We start from the raw sequence: 25,738 nt of genomic DNA, 5'->3' as shown, positions 1-25,738 counted from the left end.
TCACTACAATTAGATCACTTTTATTGAGTCCAACTAAATATAAATAACTAATATAAATACTACAAATAGTATATGTAGCCCACAATATTTTTAGAAATAAAATTTCTAACACTTTTGGCCATACCATGTTTCAAATAGGGATATGGTCTTGTTGTTTGATCTCACAAAGTAAAATCCAGTATTGATTAGATGTTTTTTTGACCATGGATCACCAAGGTAAATGTCAGTGTTGATTTGAAGATCTTCTGTCTCGTTTTTGCTTAACCTTGTAAATGGATTCCTTAACCACATTACATCAGTATCCTATAAAAAAAGATGTTGCATGTGAATTTGAGAGAATTAAAGTTAAGAAGAAAATTTAATACACTTTTACATTCAACAATTTGAGTTTTTTTTTTTATAACAAAAGTTAAACCAAAATCCATGCAACAATAGTTTTTGAGTTATTGGTAATATCATATTAAAAACAAGAAAATTAAGAATTTAGATCTTTCATATGTGTGTATGCATAAATGTTTGAGCTGATTTGGAGAGATATTTTGTCTCATTATCCTAGTCCAACTTTGTACGTAAATGGGTTTCCTAGACACATTACTTCAAATTTGTGTGTATAAATGTGTGTTTATTTGGAGGTCTTTTAATTTGAGTCATTTATGCTTAACCTTGTGATGTATTTGAGCCCAACAGAAGAGAGCAACCCAATGAAAAGAGTGGACAAACTACTAAGGTTCATGATATATATACTTCCTTTTTTTTTATAAGTACACATTTTTTTTTTTATAAAATTAAAATTTTAAAATATTTTTAATTTTTTAATTTTTAATTTTTTAATTTTTACTTTTTTAATTTTTAAAATTTTTAATTTTTTAATTTTTTAATTTTTAATTTTTCACTCACAACATTTAATTTAATACTTTTTTTTACACATCTTTCCTTATTTTTTCAATTTTCACATGTATCTCCTTACTTTTCTTTCACCTCACTTATTTTTGTAGGTAATTTCAATTCTTTTGATCTTACATTACTCTTCCTCCCTCCTCTTTTAGTTTTCTTACTCTTATCTCCTCTCTTCGCGCTTTTAGTTTTCACACACGTATAAGAATTAATTTTCAATAATATTATAGGTGTGTGTAGCTTTTTCAACAATAAGTAAAATATTAGAGAAAGATAAAATGGTACATGTAAAAACTGAAGAAAAAAAATAGATGTGTGAAAAAGAAGAAGAAAATTAAATTAAAAGTTGGAGATATAAAATTAAAAAAAAACATATTTTATAATTTAAAAAAATAAAAATAAAGGAGGTGTACTTATAAAAAAAAAAAGTGTATATATCATGAGCCAACTAGTAATGCAAAAGAGCTCAGGCTCATGAGGACTATGTTGTACCCAAGAAATGAATGACTTTGTGCTTTATCATTAGACATTTCGTATGTTAGTGAACTATAACAACAGGATGACTCAACTAGTTTCTTGAAGGATCCTTGTTAGCTTTTATGAATGATAAAGATATAAAATTTATTTTAAAAAATGTCATTTTCTTGCGAATTTTTTTAAACAAAAATATTTGCAAATTTTTTTGTAAATTTTTTTGTAATAATAATTTCATAAATTTTTTTTTACAAATTTATTTTATAATTATATTTTTTTAAAAAAATATTTTATATTTATATTTTACTTGTCTTTAGTCTATGCTATGTATAGGACACATATTTTATTATAAACACAATGTGTTCTTTATAGGAAGATATTATGTTTAAAATTGAAAAAGAAAAGTTAAATTTAGATGATTTTTGTAATTTATAATTGTGAATGATGGAATAATTAAATTATTTTATAACTATATTATAAATAAGAATATATTTTATTAATTTTAATAATGTTTAAAGTTTATGATCAATATTTTAGTAATTAAAAAATTAATTAAATTAAATACAAACTATTAAAATCAAATATTACTTGAAATAAATTAGTATTTTAACATCTAATGCACTATTTATATTTTATTAGAGCTTATCTAATAACCGTCTATTAGATATAAATTATATCTTATAGAATAAATATTTTTTATATATAACTAAATTTAATAGTAAATTATATCCACCAATAAATATATAAATTATATTTACAAATTTTATAAAAAAATATTTTTAAATATGTAGATTATATTAAAAAAATAATTTATATTACTGTAAAACACACGCTAATAACAAGGTTTAAAATTGTGGTCATGGTTGTGGTTTCATCGCAATGCTTGACATTGCACGAAAATGTGACCGATGTGGAGCTCAAAAACCTTGACTGAGGTTGTGCTGAAATTGCAGTTGCAGACAGTTTTTTAAATTAAATTGTTTTTAGATAACAACTAAATACAGATCAATTGGATCACCTAAGGTGTAAATATTCATTAATTCAGTCAAAAGGAAGCACTAGCAAGACAAATAGAAAATACAAATATAAGACAGCAAGTTGATGGCAACGTCGTTTTAGTGTACTCTCAATGAGAATGAGAGTTGCAGAATGATAGAGAAAACTCAACAGAAGTACAGAACAAGGAAATGGCATTCTACAAAGTAAAATTGCCAAGCCATACCATAATTGTCGAAAGCCGTGTCCGCAAACCCCATCCCTAACCGAACACTAGATTTTTCATCATCCACATTACTCGCATTCCACATACTCGGACTTGGCCGAATAGCAAACGTCTTCCAAGAATATTCCACATACTCGGACTTGGCCGAATAGCAAACGTCTTCCAAGAATAACTCCTCTCTCGCCACTAGCCATCTCACAAAAGCTGAAGCAGAAAAACAACAGCACGAGTTTGCGCAATTTCAGCAGCAACAGTAAGAGAGAAACTATAAACCGAACTCAACGAAGAAACCATAAATAAAAGGCAAAAATGAAGGCATTAATCAGTTTTGCAGAAAGATGGATAAAAAATGAAAAAAAAAAAAAAAAAAAAAAAAAAAAGGAAAAGCTTCGTGTAAGTATTTGAAAAACATATGAGAAAGAGAAAAAGACTGACACGAAGGAGGGTAACTAGCGGCATTTTGAAACCAAAGTTCGGCTTCATGAGCTTCTGCAGTTGTCCCTTAATTCCAACAAAAACAAATTCAATAAAATCATAAGTGAATGATTGCGTCCTACAAATTTTAGATTGAAATAAAAGACAGCCTATTATTTCTTCCCTAACACTAAAACAGTTTATTATAATAATACACTTCATAAAAAATACATACAACTTTAAAATATGCATAAAAAAATGCTTATTTACAAACCTTACAAGTTTCTTATATTACTCATAAATTACATAAATCAAATTGAAATTATCCTCATCAAATCAACATCTGAAAAATTCTTTTCATTTTTTTTCTTTTGAAAAACAGAGATAGAAAAAAAAAACTTGTCAATTAATTTTAGCGTTTTAATACTTCCTTACAATAACAATTCCAAGCTATCATGGATTTTAGTTTAAAGTCAATTTATATAATGCTTAAAGTAGAATATTATCTAAATTCATATAGATGTATTAAACAATTCTCAATCAAAACATTATTAGAATATAATAAAGGTTTCTTATTATTCTAACAACTGTTCCTAAAAGCCATTTGTCTTTCCTATACAATTGCAAGGCTCTATGAATTACTTTAAATTAAGACTCATCTTATGTGACTAATTCTTAGAAAACCATTATTATATAGCTTCAATTTTTTTACATAAAAATATTCTATCTCTCACCCTCTTTTAATAATGCTTTTGGTGCTAAGTTTTCTAGTCTCAAAATACTTATCCTGAACCACAAAAGGAAGTGGGGGTATGCAACCAGAAGACAAACAAGAATTAGATTGACCAAGTGGTTAGACATCATCTGAGATCTCAAGCCTTTTTCGCTTGAAGCCAACAACTGCCACAACCTATAGGAAAATACGCATTCATGAATATTTAAGTAAAATAATAAATATGAAGTATAAACTTATAATATGTGAAGAGAAAATTGGAGCCTAGCTCCTTATAACAGAGGTAAACCGCCTAAAAAAACAATTGTAGAACAAAAAATAAATGCACATAGATGCAACAAGTATGCAGAACCCACACCCAAACCTCTCCTTAAACCTCAAGTGCCACTCTCTCCCTCCTCTCACTCCATCACTCTATCTTTCCTCTTCCTTGCATTTTGGTCTTACACTAGAATTCCATTCTTTTATTCACAAATTTCTCTCTTAACAAATTCTACCTTGTTCCTCCTTTGGCTTTCATACACCTGCAATATAGTAAGCCCACTCCTCTTCCAAGCATAATATAATATGTAATATATATAACAATGATTGACCCCATGAAACAGGATAACAGTCAAAAGTCAAAAAACATGTCAGCCACGACCAAAAACCTTATACCTTCAACCATACTCGCATCATCATTGGCTTAGCTTGTCAAATACATGTTTCAACAAATATACATTTCTTGCAATCATTTTCGAATTTCTATTCCCAGCCACTGGCTATTTCAATTTCATACTATATATTCTTATGATCGTTTTTTTCACATCACAAGTTTCATAAAATGCTGAAACAATATAATTATAATAGAAGTATTTAGCATAAATAGATTGCAAGATTTAAATTAACCCAGGGCCGAATTAGCCTCACCCTTCATGTGTTCCATCTTCATTTCCCTTTACAGCTCTCTCAATTATTGTTTGGTTCAAATTTTTAGAAGGGAGGAGACCAAATTCCTATCCTTTAAAGTTTAAACCAAACAATTCACTAGGGAAGTAAAAGTTTCAAGTTCAATTCTCATCCTAAAAGGAGCAAGTGTGTAAAATTAAACACACATAAAAGACAAAAGAAGAAAAAGCTAGCAGTTGGCTATTAATATCTAAGAAATAATATTGATAAAAAAATTAAGAGGAAAATATGGTAATGAGTGGCATAAGAAACAAATCTGGCCTAACTCACTTCCAAAAAGCCAACTCAAGGGAAGATGATTGCCAAATTACAATAAGTAGTCTAGTCATATTCCTAGTAGGGCCTTTTAACAAACACCTCTTACAACTAAAACTACACATCTAGTGTATGCTATTTGTAGGAGTGAACATCTGCAACTGAAAGTGATCCAATACTAGGCTGTGATATCATATTAAAAATGGATTAGGCCTAATTCATTACTAAAACTAGGTTGAGGGAAGAGGATTGTCCAGGTCATAAAAGGAATGTTCTAGCCATATTCTTAGCCCATTGTGGGACATCTTAATTCAAAGAGAATAGGCAAATTAAAAAGCTAATACTAACATAATATAACCAAACCTTCCCAAACACAAAATAACGGATTGAGCAAGAAATTAGACAAAGAAATCCCAGCAGTAAGTACATGCATGTGCAAATCTCCATTGAAATACCAAACATGATTCTAAACAAAAATTCATAGCTTTGATTTCGGGTTGATATATTGACTTTGAGTTGAAGGAACTTTAGGTAGCTTTTGTTTTGGATATAAATATTATACTAAATTTTCCTACTAACTTCCTTTTAGAATAAAACATCCAAAAATAAATCACATTACTTTAAATTCAATTTTGAAAAAAATCAATTTTGCAAAGACTTGCTCTTATATTTGACCAAGAGATAAATTGCATTCGAGCACTCAATCTGTTTTACCATTTACCAAAGAACAAACTCTTTTTATCAAGCCTCGACTCTTGCATAAGAGTATCAGCACTAGGATTTTGAACAACCAGCCAAGCCTGATAGTTTTAAGAATTTTGTAAAATAACAAACCCAATTTTATTCAATAGAAATTTGTCTCAACTCAAGATAGAACTTCAAGCTCTCAAGCAGAAAATATATAGAAAGGAAAGAGCAAGGAAAACTGAAAACAGACTCTAGGAAAACATTTCTAGACAGAGTTAAGACACGCTATATGGCATAGCAAACAACTTCAAAACAGAAAATGAGTTTAAGAGCAAGGAAAACTGAAAACAGACTCTAGGAAAACATTTCTAGACAGAGTTAAGACACACTATATGGCATAGCAAACAACTTCAAAACAGAAAATGAGTTTAATTTTACTGTCATTTATTCTTAAAGAAGAACGTATTAACTGTTTTTCTTGAGACCAATTAATTGATTTCCTTTACATTCTTCTCTACCTCAATTTATAGCTCGCTAACTAGTAAACTACTTAAAAAAATTCCTAATAGGGCCGAAATAATGATGATTAGCTCACTTGATTTTTAGGGTGACTATCCCTTCCTTTCACTATGGTTGATCTTTCATTCCTGTGGGTGGGCTCCCTGCTTCTCTCTAACAACTACCTTCCTTAAAGGCATAAACATAATTTTTTCACTATTCTAAAAATTGCAAACAAGACTTTGTTTTTGCCTCTCCCTCTCAAGTTGTCTGCTAAAGAACTATTTAGTTAATACTTTAATCATGGAGAAAATAATATTATAAATTTTATAATGCACCTAACTATCTGTGTGACAAAAAAACTTTCTTGGACAATAGAATGTATGATAGAACTCTTAAGCTCAAACAATAAAATAATTTTTTTTAAAATAATGAAACTCATAACAAACTTGGAACTTAACCTAACTACGTGTGTGACAAAACAACTTTCTTAGACAATAGAATGTATGATAGAACTCTCAAGCTAAAACAACAAAATAATTTTTTTAAAAATAATGAAACTAATAACAAACTTGGAACTTAACCTAACTATCTGTGTGACAAAACAACTTTCTTAGCCAATAGAATGTAAGATAGAACTCTCAAGCTCAAACAATTAAATAATTTTTTTTTAAATAATGAAACTAATAACAAACTTGGAACTTAGTCTTCAGCAAGAGAAGTTAAAAAAAAAAAAAAACGCTCTCAAAGCTAAAGCTGTAGAACTGGAAAAATTTGAAAAACCCTGCCTTGAAACTCAAGAAGCGCTGCCCTTTTGAGTTAAGTAGACAAGTTTAAAAAAATAGTTTTAAAATATTTATGAGTTTACACACATTATTCTAATTTATATTGTGACAACCTTACTACCCCAACACATATATTGTAATAATGAAAACTTAACAAAAACAATTTTCAATTTCGGTAAAAGGGTTCACATGAGAATCTTCAAAATTGTTCTTCAATAACCACAACGATAAAAATGAAACGTGAGAGTTTACAAATGATTTTCAAAAATAATATTTACAATTCTAATTCCATATAACAATCTATGTCCTAAAGAAAATCCTCTGCCCCGATGTCACAATATCAGAGCATAACCACAACTCAACCGTTAGCATTCTAGATGTCACTCGTAGCCGGATCTTTCTCACCTAAAATATCCACAAATCGCACGGTGAGAAAAGAAAACATCTATATATATAACACATAAGAAAACACAACATATTATCTCATTATAACTTGATATTCATAAATATTTCAACATATCATATTTCAATCAATCATACATCGTCATCACGTCATAATTCTCAATCACACCAATCATCACAAATCTTGCACTTCACACTATGCCAAGGTCACGCTACCCATTTAACAATCTCAGGCCGTGCTCACCCCTGATATAACATTGTGCCAAGGTCACGTTATCCCTATCCCAGGGCCATGCTCACCCTTGACATGTTAACCAAGGTCACGATACCCACGTAACAATCCAGAGCCGTGCTTACCCCTGATATAACACTGTGCCAAGGTCACGTTATCCATATTCCAGGGCCGTGCTCACCCCTGACATGTTAACCAAGGTCACGATACTCATGTAACAATCCAGAGCCGTGCTCACCCCTGATATAACATTGTGCCAAGGTCACGTTATCCCTAACTAGGGCTGTGCTCACCCCTGACATGTTAACCAAGGTCACGATACTCATGTAACAATCTCGGGCCGTGCTCACCCCTGGTCACAGGTGTGAAGAACCACAATCACATCTCATTCACATTCACATCCACATCCACATCCACATCCACATCCACATCCACATCCACATCCACATACACATCCACATCCACATCTCAATTCCACATTACACACACAATCCACACAAAATGGTGATTCACATACCCCTCAAGTAATTCATCATCTAGATCAGCAAATAATATAACAATAACATTCATAAACTAATATAACAAACAACAGAATTATCAATTTAATATAATTTTAACGTAAACAGTAAAATCCTCAATTGTTCCAAAACCTAACTCACAGGCACTTTTCTACAATTTCGTTCTCCCTCTCAAATCATCATTCTTACAAATTATTAGCATATCTATAATCCTCAACACATACAGAATCTAATGGGATCCTCAATTTCTCAAACAGAAATCATCCAATTTTTCACAACCTAACTTACAGGCACTTTTCTATAATTTCGTTCTCTCTCCCAGAGCATCATTTTTACAAGTTAAACATATATTCGTAATCCTAAATATATATAGAATCACATAAGATAATTAATTCTCCAAACAGAAATAATTATAAAATTATTCATAACCCTAAGGGCTCTTCCTCTACCCAATTTCCTCATGTAACTCTACATATAAATAATCTCCTTTTCCCCCGTACCTGGATAAATAGGAACTCGGGCAGAACCTCTTCCTCTTTTTCCTTAAACAAGGATCGGAACTAAATCTGGGACAGAACCTCATCCTCTGAGTTCCTCTTGGTCTTCAGAGAGAAGAAGAGGAACGAAAAAGAGAACAAAAGAGAAGAGAGAGTGAGAATGAAAGGTGTGTAGAAATGAGAGGATTTGAGGCCTATTTATAGGATTTTTCGCCCACCTACCACTACGGCCCGTTCCAAAATCGAAACGGCCCGTTCTGGGCCCTTCAAACCTACGCAAATTTTTGAACTGGAACGGCCCGTTCCAAAACCAGAACGGCCCGTTCCCAATCCCAGCAGAATGGCCCGTTCTCCCTCCGGAACGACCCGTTCTCCAAACCAGAACGGCCCGTTCTCCCTCTGGAACGGCCCGTTCTCCAAACCGGAACGACCCGTTCTCCCTCCAAAACGGCCCGTTCTGATTCTCAAATTTTGGGCCTTTAACTTATTCCAGAACGGCCCGTTTCACTTTTGAAACGGCCCGTTCTGGGCAACGAATTGAGCCTACGGCCCATTGAAAATTGGGTTGTTACATATATATGGATAAATATTATTTTCCTAAAAAAAATACCTTTGTTTATATCAAATATCATTCTTTATATGGGTTATTTATGTTATTTAAACACATTTAATCCCCATTTTACACAACAAACATGAAGGGAGATCAATTTTAATTCTTTCCATTTACTTTTTCCCACAAAATAATCTAACAATTATCTCATTCTACTTTTTTTTTCTTTGCATTTCTTTTCTTACACCTATTTATTGATCTCATTCAAAATAAAATAATAAATAATTTGATTTCAAAAATTAAATTAACATAAAGTTGTTAATTGAATAATTAATATTTTTTTCCTAAATTGAAAGATAAAGTAGATGGGTGAAGTATAATTGTATATGCATTATAAATTTACTAAAACTTCAATTTTACTTGTTAATTTTAATTAATGTTTATATTTTGTAATTTTACTTTAGACAATCAATTTGTTTAGATTTTATATCTCTTTTCCTTCTTTTTTAACATAAACAAATTGGATTGTATCATAATTCATATTGTCTATTATGAGTATTTTGAGAAGTTATTGATCATAAACCAAAATGACTATAACAACACTACATACTTGGTTAATAGTATTACAAAGAATAATGATGTATGAATATCCCACGATATAATACTTTGATTAGATAAATTTTTTGAAAATTTATGTAAAATATTAATTAAATTTCCAGAAGCTGTCTAATTTTTTTACCGCTAAAAATTATAATTAATGATTCTAAAGTTCAAATTTAAAATGTTGGGTATTTTATTTCAATTCTATGTCATTATACAGATCCTAGTAATTCAAAAGTTCTCTTATTTAATTATTATCTATAAATTTGAATGCTAAAATTGATATTGGAACAATTTGTTTAAAATTTTAAAAAATGATTATGAAATAATTATTTAATTCTTAAAAAATAAACAGTTGCTTACTTATAAAATACTCACTTTAGACAAACATTTAAAAAAATATTTATTATATTTAAAAAAGTTTTAAATTAAATTAAATAAATGGACCATTAATATATATAAAGAAAAAACAATTTATTTTGGGCCAGTTTCTTGTACATGCTAAAAGAATATAATGAACTTCGTATGTTGTCAGCTTTTAATTATTTTGAAAACGGAAACTAAGGCATAATCTTTTCTATAAGTTTCGATTTAAAAAATAATTTAGTATAGTTACAATGATCTTATTGGGTTAAAAATGTCAATTTAATTAAAGTTCAAAATTTAAAATTTAAATCTATTTCTCATTGAACAAGTTTAAGCAAACAATTAACTAGCTCATCCAATATCATCACGTCTACACTATCTACATATTATACTTTATTGCAGAGAAAGAAAAAACAAAGGAATAGCACAATAATATAAAAAACCATAAGCTTATTCTGTCTCCCACTTTTTTTTTGGCAGAGAATTTATCTCACTTTATAATTAGAAACATAATTTCCCTTTATGTTGTTTGAAGATAGATGTTTTCATTTAGTGATGTAGTTTGATTTGATATATCCTCTAACATTTAAATTAAAATAATTATTTGATTAAAAATAATTTGTAATTATTGTTTAGTTAATAATAATATGAAAAGATTAAAAATCTAAAAGTTATAAAGGAAATAAAAATAGAAAATTTATTGCAATCAAAAGCTTGAAATGGAACTACCTCGTAGATATCATCCGTGTTTGCAATGGTGCAATGACTTTTAGCTTCACACTCATGATTATCTTCAAAGAGCTCAACAGATCTCTAATACTGCATGAGCACAACATCAAGGATTTATGTTGTATTACAAAAAAGTATTAACTATTTTATAATACAACATAAATCCTATCCATGACACTAGAGATTAAATTGAGCATACGAAATGCAATTAAAAAAAGAGGACGTTACATTAGGGGAAAAAACACCTTGGTTAAACAAATTCGCTATCTTAAGTTTTTGCTTATGCTTGCTCTTTAGATCAACTGCATCGATTTATCACCTAGCATTAAACAATATATATATATATATATATATAACAACATAGGATCATTATTATATAAATAATTTTAATAACATATAAGTAAAATTGATAATGGCATTTTACGTGAAAGCATGCAACTTAAGTAACCTATTTAACTACTATAAAGAATAATACCACAACAAGATACACAGAACTTGATAATGAAGGAAGCAATAAACCCCTTAAAACAAAGTAAGTGTCTTCTAAAATTCTGTGTAACATGTGGAACCCTTCACTACTATTTACTATATGCATAGTGTAGCTAAATTAGTTTTTTTTGTTGGGAATGAACCCTCTCCCTTTCAAAAATATAAATAAATAGAACAAAATAATATCTCTCAAAAAATAAACAAATAGAACAAAAGAATATCAAGATGGAAATAAGATTGAGTAGTGCTGTGTGATGACATATGCACTCATAAAGGGTGGAAATTTCAATGTGGCTTTTGGGAGAGTACCATGACCAACAACAAAAAACAAAAATGAATAAAGATACTTAAGGAGATAATAGAAGTTTAATATGTCATTTATTACTATCTTGATTTTTCTAAAGGGATGCCCGATAGGAAAGTCAAGAGCATTATGAGCATTATGAAGATCATTACTTCCAAAAAAATTTGAAGATCATTATGATCTTCCCACTCATTTAGAAAGGGGAAAGTATACATCATTCTTTCTATACTAAAAATGAAAGGAAAAGATTAGAGGAATATTTGACATGAAGATATTAATAGAATAATATTAGCAATACATTTATAAGAATTTTTTTACCTTGAGGACAAAAACTCCTCATAATGTTTGTCTTTGTTATATTCAATTGCTACTCTGAAATTATTCACCTCAAATTCGAGAATCAAAGTTTCAAAACATTGATTTCAAGAATCTTTTTTTTGAGCTATTTCATACCCTTCTTTGTTATATTCAATAGCTGCTCTGTTTATAATTTGTTTCTCCGTTATTTCAAGAATACAACACAATAGTAAACACTAAAAGAAGTTCCTGATCATATAATACATTAACGTTTAGTTTAACCCAAAAATGGTTTTGAAGAACATCTTGAACAACACACTAAAATGGTTTTCAAGTTTGAGCAATCAAGACTTGTCAATTTTCATAGGCAATGTCAACCCAGAGGATTTAAGGCCACTCAAGGTTAAAAAATGAGTAAGAACGATAAGTTGCTGCCTTCAAACAGAGAAAACAATTAGAGAAGTACCTAGCACATAGCATTATCTTGAGTCTAAGGAGTTGCAAACTTGCAATAAATCCTGCAATCTGTATCAAGAAAAAAATAAACTGAGACAGAGATTTGTAACAGAAGTATCAGGAACCATAGATTTATCTTGAGTTTGAGGAGTTGCAAGAAATCCAACAATCTGTATCAAGAAATTAAACTGAGACAGTGTTTTGTAACAAAAGTATCAAGAACCATAGCATTATCTTGAAAAAGAGGAGTTGCAAGAAATGCAAGAAATCCAGCAATCTGTATCAAGAAGAAATTAAACTGGCAAGCAAATTTGTGATAGATACCTAATTAAATCTGTATCAAGAAACATACCTAATTAAATATGTATCAAGAAACACCATGTATCAAGAAGCATCTTTTCTTTGATATGCTTGTACTGTCCTCCGTCACCACCCTCTACCACAAAATCCTCTTCTCCATCGTCCATTACTTCCGAGGTCTTGAGAGTTGAGCCATCCCTGTTTCTTCTCACCATTTTTCCTTTCTCCACTTTTGTTCACCATAAACTGTGACCTCTGTAAATACAATATAATACAGAATGATGGTGTAACTCATACCATTTCTATTTAAGTTTAATTTTAATTAAAAAGATAATATGATTTACCAAATACACCATAGGCTAGAAAGAATGTATTTTATAAATGTTGTTAAAAAACAACCGAACAAAGAAAAAAAATACATGTTCAAGAATTTCAACAAGAAAGGCTTTTCTTGACTTTTGAGAGAGAGAAAAAATTCAATTTTAGAAACATTGAATAGCTTTTCCATTTCAATCAACAAAGGGTGCAGCATTCAGTTGTTGACTTTCTTTTGGCAGCCTTGGCAGTGGATGGAGACAATGACCACAACAAGGGTCTCGGAGTCAGAGGCATTTACCTTGCATTGGAGAAGCTCTACTTGTACTTGTGCGTCCTACATCTTGAGTGGAACTTTGAAGAGATAAGAAATGGATGACAGATCATAGTAGTCAATCCGGATAGCGGAGCGGAGCAGTCAACCCTAAAAACGGGATAGCGGGATAACGCGGAGCGGGATAACCGCTATTTTAATATTAATTTATATATATTAAATAATTAATAATATATATATATAAGCTAAAAAAAATCTGCTGAATTAAATTTAATCAAAAATTAAGTATAACCATCTGTAACATGACCATAAATAACAAGAAATTACAAACTTAAAGCAAACACCATGGAAAGAAATGGAAGTTGCAGCTGTGTAAACGAAATCATGCAACCAACATAAAGTTTAAATAATTCAGTTAGTCCTCAATTTATATAGAAACGGAACTGCAAGCTTCAACTATTTTAAACCATTAAAAGATATTGTCCTAGTTTATAGATAGTTTCAGTATCAAGAAATCTGTTTCTTACAAATTCCTTGATGTGACATGTGTGTTGCTTTGTAGAAGGCGCCACAACACAATTTTAGACAATTTAACTCTAGATCTCTCTTGGCAATTTAACTTATAGTTTTTGTCGGTCGTATCATGGCTTGTTTGGTTCAAGGACATGTTGTTTCCATTGCCTGCTTTCACTAAATAATTACCAAAAACACCACCTTGTTTTCAAAGATTTATACAAATGGGGAAAGCATTGCTTTTGCCATTTCTTATACAAACTTTGAAAAATAGAAAAATAAAATGAAATTATGAAAACAAGGTGAAACTATTGCAATTATTGATAAAAACAAATGTTTTAATCCTTGAACCAAAAAATCCTTTAGTTCTGTTAGAACAGAGTGGGCAAGCAAGCCCCGTAATGGAAGCCAATAAGACAGACACAATATACAGAAATGCTGAAAAAAAAAAAAAAATTACTTATGTCAAAGATGCATACCTGGATGAAATAAAATATCAGGAAGATAATTCTTTGATTCATCAACAGGTCCTGTCACACAAATATCATTATATGCCCAATGCAAGTCATGTCGGTTAAAATAGATGGACCAAAGCAGAACTAGAAAGAAAATCATGTATACCAAGTAATACAAAAAAAGTGGTGTGCTGGAGCATCTACCATCAGTTGCAGATCATTTGGAGAATTCTTGTAATGCGATACAACATATGGCCATAATTCGCTGCAAGAATGACAATACTTTAGCGCCCCATTTAAACATGTGAAAATATTAATCACAGACCACCCAACATCATCAGATAAATCTGGTCTTACCTGCAAAAACAATTCACTATCTTTGTGATAGGGAAAAACAGTATCCTGATTAACATAGTATAGATCACACTCACTATGAGGAGGTAACCTAATTTGAGAACAAAAGAACCATAAATGGATATTGAAAAAAATTTCTCATCTTCCAACAAAACATGAAATAAGATAGAAATAATCTGCTAAGATTAGGGATGGCATTTGAAACATCTAAGCAAAGTAATGTGTTGAGCCAACTTTCAATAGGATCCCCAAAAGCGTATCTCATGGGTTTACTCAGTTCTATTTTCTTAAATTGACAACCTGAGAGATAACTTTTTTTTTTTTTTTTTGCAACAACTCATGCACCCTTTAAAAATATGTGCATCACAATAATTTAATGGATTCTTTGAAACCAAATATCTTGATTTCTTAATCCATTTAGAATGTATTTCCATTATGAATAGTAGATGACATACACGTTGTTTATTAAGGTGATGTTTTAAAGCTAGTAGCAAAAATAAGCACCAGAACCAGTGCCCTCTGTGCTCGTGGAAGACATACTGCTTTGCAATTCCAATTGATGCAAAAGCTTTAGCGATAAAGAGCGTCCAGTACCTTCAAACCTTTTGATTTAAAAGAAAACAGTTTTTTTCAGTTCTCTTAAATGGAGAGACATATAAAACATTGTTAAAGAGATGCAGGAAATGGCCAACAATAAAAAATGATTAATAACTCCCCTGCGGCATAAGAAAAAACAATAGTCATACCCATTAACAGTAGAAGACAGGAAGATCAAATATGGGCCAAGCAAAGACTTACCACCAGCAGTGGAATAGCAGTAGCTTCTTCAACAAACAACAGCTCAACTTGTGAAAGCTTTTCATGCTCGTGTGGGCCATATATAGTGAATGAAATTGACAAGGAAAAAAGAGGTCCTGAATTTCATTTACTTGTAATCTCACAGCAATGGTAAGTTTCCTAAACATCAATACATTTTTTAAGTTAAATATATCAATGCACACATACACAAAGACAGATACATAGCACATATAAACATAAATAAACAAATATAGACATAACACACACCAAAAAAGTCACAAACACACCCACACAGAGGGAGTGAGAGAGATACATACACAGAGATAAAAACATAAACTAGACACAAACAAAGAGACATCTAAACACAGATATAAATTACACATACACAAGTAAAGACAAACGCAGATACAAAGATAAAGGCAGGGCATACACATGGAGAGACACCGGCACAAACACATCACTTGCAAAGTAACACATAGACACAAATAAAAACTGAGCAAATGCATAAACATAGAGACTGTTAGATATAATTTTATCTTATAGTTTTTATCTTATAGTTTTTATCTTATGGGCCTAGGCCCACTACTTTGTATTTAAACACATCTTTTGCTTTGCAATACACAAGGAATATGTTCTCTCCATTCACCATTACTCTCAACATGGTATCTAGAGCCTAATCCTTGACCTCCCGGTGGACCCACTGTTCATCAGTGCCCGAAAAACGTGTCTCATTCCGTTTTCCAGCTACCCACCCTGTCGTGTCTCTTTCCGGAAATTTTTTTCCTATTTTTTAGGGTTTCTTCTTCGTTGCCGCCGTCGCCGCCGCCACCTTTCCGGCCGGCGACCCCCCCACCCAACTCGCCTCCCTCCGGCGAACCCAACGCCACCAGTCGCGCGGCCAACTGAGGCTGCACGCGCCCCCACGCGCCGGTTCCGTGCTGGGCGCAGTTTCTCTCTCCTCTCCGTCGGCCGCTGCGCGTGGCGGCGCGTCCGGCGACTTTTCCGGCGGCGATCACCGGCGCCGGACTCGCCCAGACCCCCTCTACCCCGATCTATTATTTGTTTTGTGATTGGCCATCGTTTGTCACGGATCTCTTCCTTCTCGGGTCATTTTTCTCTCTCCTGGTGCTGTTCTCTCTCCTGTTACAGCATCTATGGCTTCCTCTTCCGCTGATCGGCCTGACTCTGCTATTTTCACTAATTATGTCAATGTCCCTCTTTCCATTAACAAGTTAGATGGCACCAATTATGATACTTGGGCTTCGGATATCAAGCTTTGGCTTAAGGGACAGGATTATGTTGCTCACCTTACCCAGACAGCTGCTTCTGTTGATGAGAAGGATCGTCCTCGTTGGTTGAAAATTGACGCTCAAATTTGTAGTGTCCTTAAGTCGACCATTCATCCCTCCTTAAAGCAAATTTTTCGTGCCCATGAGACATGTGTTGATATATGGGAATGAGCCCGAGTGTTATACACCAATGATACTCAACGTCTCTATGGTGTGTGTCAAAATCTCCAGAATATCATCTCCTCACGACGCCTTGATGGCTCCATGGCTGAGTATTTGGGCAAAGTTCATGGCCTCTTACATGACTTCAATGAACTTTTGCCTCCTGCTGACACTCCTGCCAAGGAACTAGAGCAATGCCAAACATTTTTTATGTTGATGGCATTGTATGGGCTTCCTGATGAGTACTCTTCCATTCGTGATCAGATTTTGGGATCTCCGACCGTGCCTACCTTGAACTCGGCTTGGTCCACTCTGTTGCGTGTGCCCTGCAAGTTTTCCCCTGACATACCTTCTTCAGCTCCCACTGGCGACTCCTCTGCTTTGGTTTCTCAACGTGATGATCGTCAGCGTTCTCGCAAACCGGGCAAAGGTCATCCCAAGTGTGATCACTGTCACAAACTGGGCCACACAATTGACCGTTGCTATGTCTTACATGGTCGTCCCCCTCGCCCTACTACTGCTGTTGTCTCGACTGCATCTGGTGCTACCCCCTCTGATAGTTCTGGCTCTGGGCCCCCAGCTCTCTTCAATGACTTCCTTAAATGGTATGAAGAACGTCAAGCTTCTAATTCCACTGCTTCTGTTGCGCACACAGGTCCTTCGTTTGTTGGTCTCACTCACTCCACCTCTTTTGGCCCTTGGGTCCTAGATTCTGGTGCTACCGATCATATTTCTGGTAATCGGTCTCTTTTCTCATCTCTTTCTACCTCTGCTTATTTACCCTCTATCACTATGGCTAATGGTTCTCGCGCCACATCTCATGGTGTTGGTACTGTCCATCTTTCTCCTTCTCTCTCCATTGACAATGTCCTTTATGTCCCAGATTCTCCCTTTAATTTATTATCCCTTAGTCGTCTTACTCGTTCTCTTGATTGCCTTATTTCTTTTACTAAAGATTCTGTTTTCTTACAGGACCGGAGTTCAGGACGGATGATTGGCACCGGATGTGAGTTTCATGGCCTTTATCACCTATGCACCTCTGCTCCTGTTGGTTTGGTGGCGGATTCCCCTACCCTCATCCATGCTCAATTAGGTCATCCTAGCCTTGCCAAGCTTCAACATCTTGTACCACGTCTGTCTAAGTTGTCTCATTTGTCGTGTGAGTCGTGTCAGTTAGGCAAACATAGTCGTAGTTGCTTTTCTCCGAGTGTCCACAACCGAGCATTGTCTCCTTTTGCATTAGTTCATTCTGATATTTGGGGACCGAGTCGGGTCCCGTCCACTTTAGGATTTCAGTATTTTGTCACTTTTATTGATGATTACTCTCGATGTACTTGGTTATTTTTAATGAAATCTCGTTCTGAATTATTTTCCATATTTCAATCTTTTTATAATGAAATTCAAACTCAATTTGGTGTTTCTATTCGTACTTTTTGTAGTGATAATGCTCGTGAATACCTCTCTCACTCCTTTAAAGCCTTCATGGCTTCCCATGGCATTCTTCATCAGACTTCTTGTGCATATACCCCTCAACAAAATGGGGTGGCTGAGCGCAAAAATAGACATCTAATTGAGACCACTCGCACCCTCTTACTTCATGGTCACGTTCCTCAACCTTTTTGGGGTGATGCTGTTCTCACTGCTTGCTATCTCATCAATCGAATACCATCTTCTATCCTCAACAACCAAATACTTCACTCTATTTTATTTCCCTCTCAACCTCTCCACCCCCTACCTCCTCACGTCTTTGGATCTACGTGTTTTGTCCATAATCACAGTCCTGGTCTTGACAAACTCTCCGCTCGGTCTCATAAATGTGTCTTTTTAGGGTATCCTAGGTCTCAAAAAGGGTATAAATGTTTCTCACCCTCCCTTCGTCGCTACTTAATTTCAGCCGATGTAACCTTTCTTGAGTCTTCTCTCTACTTTTCATCTACTTCCTCTTCTCCTACACCTGTCCTTACCCCTTCACCCTTACCTCTTGTCTTTGATACTCCTCCTATGTCTGATGTGTCACCACCCGACCCACCACCTCCGCCTCCACTTCAAGTTTATCGTCGGCAACGCTCCAACCTTCCCATTGGACCCCCACCCGACTCTACTTCGGTGCCACCTCCTTCGTCTCCTCTAGCCCAACCACTTGAGTCTGACCTCCCTATTGCCCTTCGGAAAGGTAATCGTTCTACTCGTAATCCTTCCCCTCATTATATTACTCTGAGTTATCACCGGTTATCCCCCTCCCAATATACTTGTCTCTCTTCTCTTTCTTCTGTGTCTATTCCTAAAAATGTAAGTAATGCCTTGGCCCACCCTGGTTGGAAACAAGCCATGCTTGATGAACTGTGTGCTCTTCAGAACAATGGTACTTGGGATCTTGTTTCTTTGCCTCCTGGGAAGTCTGTGGTTGGATGTCGATGGATCTTCACAGTCAAGGTTGGTCCTAATGGCACCATTGCTCGACTCAAAGCTCGTTTGGTCGCCAAAGGTTATACTCAAATTTTTGGATTAGACTATGGTGACACTTTCTCTCCTGTTGCCAAGATGACCTCTGTCAGATTATTCTTAGCCATGGCTGCTCTTCGTCGTTGGCCTCTCTATCAACTGGATGTTAAAAATGTCTTTCTTCATGGGGATTTGCTTGAGAAAATTTATATGGAGCAACCTCCTGGGTTTGTTGCTCAGGGGGAGTCTTCCGGTTTGTTATGTCGTCTCCGCAAATCACTTTATGGTCTTAAGCAGTCTCCAAGGACATGGTTTGGTAGATTCAGTACTGTAGTCCAACAATTTGGTATGACTCGAAGCGAAGCTGATCATTCGGTCTTTTATCGACATTCTACTACTGGGTGCATCTACTTGATAGTGTATGTTGATGATATTGTTCTCACTGGTAGTGATCATCATGGCATTTCTCAGATAAAACAACATCTTTGCCATCACTTTCAGACAAAAGACCTTGGTAAACTTAGGTATTTCTTGGGGATTGAGGTAGCGCAATCTACAAATGGAATTGTAATATCTCAAAGAAAGTATGCATTGGATATTTTAGAGGAAACTGGGCTAATGAATTCCAAGCCCGTTGATACACCTATGGATCCTAATGCTAAACTTCTACCAAGTCAGGGGGAGCCTTTCTCAGATCCTGAGAGGTACAGAAAACTGGTTGGAAAATTGAATTATCTCACGGTAACTCGTCCTGACATCTCTTTTGCGGTTAGTGTGGTGAGTCAATTTCTCAATTCTCCATGTGCTAGACATTGGAATGCAGTCATCCGCATTCTGAAGTATATCAAAGGTGCTCCAGGAAAAAGTTTATTATATGGCTACAACAATCATACCCAAATTGTGGGATACTCAGATGCAAATTGGGCAGGCTCTCCCTCTGACAGGAGATCCACCTCAGGTTATTGTGTCTTTATTGGTGATAACTTGATTTCGTGGAAAAGTAAGAAGCAGAATGTAGTGGCAAGATCTAGTTCAGAAGCAGAATACCGTGCCATGGCCTCTGCTACGTGTGAGCTTATTTGGCTCAAACAGTTGCTTAAAGAACTGAGATTTGGCGAAGTTACACAGATGACTCTCATATGTGATAACCAAGTTGTCCTTCATATTGCCTCAAATCCAGTATTTCACGAGAGAACCAAACACATTGAAATAAATTGTCACTTCATTCGTGAGAAGATTTTATCTGGGGACATTACTACTCAGTTTGTTAACTCTACTGATCAGTTGGCAGATGTCTTCACCAAATCATTACGGGGTCCTAGGATTGATTATATTTGTAACAAGCTTGGTGCATATGATCTATATAAACCAGCTTGAGGGGGAGTGTTAGATATAATTTTATCTTATAATTTTTATCTTATAGTTTTTATCTTATGGGCCTAGGCCCACTACTTTGTATTTAAACACATATTTTGCTTTGCAATACACAAGAAATATGTTCTCTCCATTCACCATTACTCTCAACAGAGACGAAGACATCACACATACACAAAACATAGATACAAGGCATAGATATGCACACCCGTAGAGACACAGACATATAAGCAAACGCAACATACAAAAAAAAAGACACAAACACACACAAGTCACAAACAACACACGTAAATAAATAAAACATAAAATACACATCATCACCATCATAATCACAATAACAATAACAACAACTAGTATTACTAATCCATCGAATTGAAATTATTCCAATTCATTCAAGCATTTCACATCGAACCGTTTGATTTCAAAGCTAGGTTTAAATCACAAAATCAGTTTTTTAAAACTAATTTTAACGAAATAAATAATTTTAAATTTTATTTTAAACAAAGACTTGGTTTTTTTATATCTATTTTAAAACTAATTAATGGTTTAAATTCATTGTGAAACCAATTTAGTTTTAAAACCAATTTATGGTTCAAGATCGATTTTAAAATCAGTCTAGCTTAAATATATATTTCAAATCTTAAACCAGTTGTAAACTATTATAGTTTTGAAAACAAGTTTGAAACGATAATCAAGTTAAAATTGATTTAAATTATAGACACTTTATCCCACTTTTTACCTCGTTAACATCAAATGTAATTCTGCTGCTATGGTATACCCACGAATAATAAATTCACGGATCATAATACAAAATCATTATCATTGTACATATAAGAAATTAAAGAAATTGGCATAATACCATTAATATGAACATAGCACAAGTATTTAATGCTCCAGTCAAGCAGCAAACCTAAAAAAGTAGGGCAATTCTTTCTCGAGTGAAAAAGAAAAAAAAAATTAACATATTTACACACAACCTAAAAAAAGAGAGCAGCAGTATCCTATTTATCTTGTGTCATTCTTTGGGTACCTTAGCTAACACAAAACATTCATTGTATTTTTGGTTTCTCACATGTTTCACGTTTTCAAAACACATTAACATTTTTTGACCTTGTGTGGGACTCTTTGCCAATATTCTATCATGGTTTCTCATGCCAGTGGTTTTTCGAAATAAACTTAGCCACCTTCTCTCTATATAAGTAACACTTCTATGCATTTGCCTCATCAAACAAACATCTAATTTGCCAGTGTTCTCTTGATTACCGCATTACACTAGCATAAACTGCAGCTACATGTTTTCCATCATTTAAAAGAAACATAAGAAAGAAGTTTTGACCATAGAAGTAGCAAAATGAATTCAGCAGGGAGAGTATAGATTGTCGCAACTAGTGTTGGAGTTGTGGAGGCCTTGAAGGACCAGGGCATATGCAGGTGGAAATATGCTTTAATATTAGCTCAGAAACTAGTGAAGCCACGTTGGAGCTTTGTCACAGGAAAATAAATTTTCCTCTTCTTCTATGGTTTCTACTTCTAGCGGATTGAAGGGGCAAAAGCAGTCAGAGGAGTCCTTAAGAACTGTTATGTACTTAAGTTGTTGGGGTCCCAACTAAGCAGACAATTTTCTTTTTAATTTAATTTGTAGCCACAAAAATGAATGAGACCTGGGATTTCTATAATCTATTTCCATGTTGGCTTAGTCCTGGTTATTGTATAGTAAAACAAGTATCGTATTATGACTGGTAGAAGTCATGTAACGGTAATTATGCTAATGGCAATTGCCAAATATTTTTTTTAAGTTGGAAATATATTCATCTTTATAAAATACTGCTAGATCTTTATTCCTACATATCATGTTATATTTTTCATTCAAAGGTTACAAGTTCCTTTGATTTCATTAAATATTAATGCTTATAATTATTTGTTGGATCCATACAAAATATGATGAGGCTACAAGCAATGATGCCACGTCAAATTCAATAGCACTTAGCAAAGACATACACGTGTTCCTACTTCTTAGTCCTATAACTCAGGATGCATGTATCTTATTCTTAATCATATAGCCCATTGTCTTTCCAAAAACCACCGGTTTACTTCCCCTTGTTTTCCTAAAATATATGGCCATTTCCACCTATTTCCAACTTTGCTATTTCCATGTGCCTCCCTCTATATAAGGACCACCTTCCTCACACATTCGTTCATAAATCTCACTTTGGTGTTATCTACTCACTTTGGTGTCATTCTTCTAGTAACTTAGCTAATACAAAACATTCATTGTCTTTTTGGTTTCTCACATGTCTCACTCTTTCAAAACAATCATGTTCGAGACACAAAACAATAAATGTAAGCACCTTATCCGATAGTAAGTGTAGGCACTATTTAAACAATCATGTCATATTGATCCTATGATTGCATTCCTTATCAGAAAGAGACCACTATTTAGATTTTGTTGTGGCATATTACATCCCAAAACACATTAACATTTTTTTGACCTTGTGTGGGACCCTTTGCCAATATTCTATCCTCTGAAATCTAACATTCTGTATAGTTTTAATTTTGTTTATTATCATATCTTATGTGATTGTGACCCCTGCCCCTTGGTACCTCCTTTCCATTCTATTTGAAGAATCAGGCCAAAGCACTAACTTTGAGGACAATAATCGGAGCGAAAGGGTTTTTCAACTTTTCCTCTTATGTTAGCAGTAGTTTGGCTTAAAATGCACAAAAAGAAGCAAAAGTAGTCACAGATTCCAGGGGGCCTCAAACACCGATTGAATAATAGCATATGCCCACAATTTCAACAAGAAGACAAACCAGAACCCACCTAACAAACAACCACGTAAGGAAAGTATCCCCCACAAAACATAAATAACATTATTTCCAAACTAATCAATCGACATTCTCCACCACCCAATCACGGACCCAGCTACAACAATTGCCAAAAACTCTCTTTAATAGACGAAATTGCAGAAACTTTTCAGCAGTAAAATAGAAACTTTTCAGCACGGACCCACCGCCAATAACAGTTCCAAGAGCAACAAAAAAAATAGGAATTTTTGAGCAGTAACCCTCACAGGGTTCGGGTGCATTGGTGAGGCATAATAGAAATACAAAAATGTAAAAACCCTAAACAAAGATAATGTGAAAAGCTAAAGACATACTACATGGCAAAAGAAGTCGTAAAAAACTGGGCGAACGGTGGGAAAGACCCAAGAATCTTGCAGCGTCGCGAACGACGGTGGAGGAGACGCAAGAACAATAGAATCAGTCACGAACAATTTCGGAGGAAAAGAATGTAGTGGGTGTGGCTATGGATGAAGAGAAGAAGAGACATGAAGTAAAGTGCAATGGGAAAAATGAGTGTGGCGCGCAAGTTATTTTCTATGAATACTGAATAGACTATCCTTGGTCAATCAAGTTTTCTGAGTCTTTAAGAAAACATTAAGATGTTTTATTTTTAAATTTTAAAAATATAAATAATAAAAGACAATTTGGATCGAATTCTGCGTATGTGAATTGTTAAAGATGATGCAAAATTTGGAAATAAAATCCTAAGGGAGCAGAGGAGATAAATAAGGTGTGACAGAAACATTCGGTGTTGAGATGCGAGGAGCGAGGAGAAGAATATTGGGATTACTTGATACTCAATGTTCATATTCATTCAATTTTGTTTTTAACTTGTTATTCATACAGCCAAGTTCACAATCATGATTAGCACGTTATATTGTTGAAAGACTTTATATATTTAATTGTTTGTATTAAAAGTGTTTGAGAAGAATTAAATACTTATTTATTATGTCAAAGTTTGTGGTGAAGAGGTGAAGAAAATAATTGTTGGGCATCATTTAGAGAAAAATAGTGTACACAATTAATATTATTTTTGAAAATCTCTTCGTAGTAAGAAAAATTATAATTTTTATGAGAGAAACTAACCTAGAACAATATAGATAAATAATTATGTTGATTTTAGTGTGAATGATTTTTACGTGAGGATGAACATTTTTTCTCTAATTTTGGATATATTAATTATATATATTGATACCTTTATGGTATGATGATATTAGTGATATGAGTTTTTTGAGTATAATTCTTGAAAGTTATAATCATTTATAACATGAGTTAGTAGAGAATTATGAGTAACATGATGTTATTAATATTATAATATTTTACATAACATGAGATGTTATAAATATGTTATAAATTAATGGTATTTAACATTGTGAATTTTTAATTGTATTAGAAAATATAATAATGATTAATTGAGTCCCAGATACATATGAGATAAAATCTACTAGTGTTATGTCATTATATTTTATTGTAGTGAGATTAATTTGAGATTAATCAATAATAATTATTGAATTAGAGTTTGTTATTTTAAAAATGGTTGATCATGAGATTTAATGATGGAGAACCTCTTAACTAATATTTCATTGGGAATATAAAATTAAAATGATGTGATATACCATTTGCCTAAAAAGATTGAGAATTATTATGTGTAGTCAAGGGGTGTAAGCGAGTCGAGTTGAGTTAGGTTTGAATGAATCCCTTATCTGATCTAATCAAAATTTAACGGGTTGGATTTGGTCGGGTTTATGCATATTTTTTTTTAAAACCCAACCCAACTCGATCACGAACGAGTTAAATTAATCAGGTTAACATAATTAAATTTATTTTTAATTGTAAAAATTTAAATATTCTAAAATAAATGTAAATCATTTGATACATTGTTGCACATATAATGTTATCAACATATAAAACAAAGAATGATATAAATTAAATTCTAAAATAAATTTATTAATTTGCTACATTATTATCAACTAAAAACACATTAATACAAAATAAAAAAATTCAAAATAATATTCTAAATTGTGCCTTATATTATATTTAATTTTAAAAAATACTTAAACTTTCATATTTAATGTAGCACGTGTAATACGTATATATATATATATATATATATATATATATATATATATATTTCTATTTGAACAAAACTAACATACCTTACAATATACTTTTGAATTATATATTTAAATCAGTTAGTTATAATTTTTTTATTATTTTTGTTATTTTTTAGTTAGGGATAATTTAAATTTGATTAAGTGTCAAATAATT

General features: G+C 33.2%; 1 protein-coding gene across 21 annotated transcripts; it reads right to left on the bottom strand.

Annotated features, from left to right (window-relative positions):
• On the bottom strand, window positions 1-24,398 carry LOC109792736 (uncharacterized). Of its 21 annotated transcripts, none has more exons than XM_083064496.1 (12): window positions 21,963-23,778; window positions 15,360-15,518; window positions 15,066-15,163; window positions 14,565-14,652; window positions 14,412-14,472; window positions 14,232-14,282; window positions 12,703-12,905; window positions 12,361-12,419; window positions 10,805-10,894; window positions 3,026-3,914; window positions 2,591-2,794; window positions 1-303 (listed from the first exon to the last, which is right to left on the bottom strand). In XM_083064496.1, the coding sequence occupies exons 1-7, from the start codon at window positions 22,049-22,051 to the stop codon at window positions 12,777-12,779; spliced, it is 675 nt and encodes a 224-aa protein (XP_082920622.1). In that variant the 5' UTR covers window positions 22,052-23,778; the 3' UTR covers window positions 1-303; window positions 2,591-2,794; window positions 3,026-3,914; window positions 10,805-10,894; window positions 12,361-12,419; window positions 12,703-12,776. The 21 variants fall into 21 exon arrangements, with proteins under 21 accessions (XP_082920622.1, XP_082920636.1, XP_082920621.1 ...); XM_083064495.1 differs by lacking the exon at window positions 1-303 and adding an exon at window positions 11,050-11,106 and having other exon boundaries at window positions 2,378-2,794; window positions 10,805-10,969; XM_083064494.1 differs by lacking the exon at window positions 1-303 and adding an exon at window positions 11,050-11,106 and having other exon boundaries at window positions 2,378-2,794.
• Between the last annotated feature and the right edge of the window lie 1,340 nt (window positions 24,399-25,738).

This window comes from Cajanus cajan, chromosome 9 (assembly GCF_000230855.2).
Source record: "Cajanus cajan strain Asha chromosome 9, NIPB_CcT2T_4, whole genome shotgun sequence".
Taxonomy (NCBI): domain Eukaryota; kingdom Viridiplantae; phylum Streptophyta; class Magnoliopsida; order Fabales; family Fabaceae; genus Cajanus; species Cajanus cajan.
Note: the sequence above shows the minus strand (reverse complement) of the source record. Positions and strands in the feature narration are given on the sequence as shown.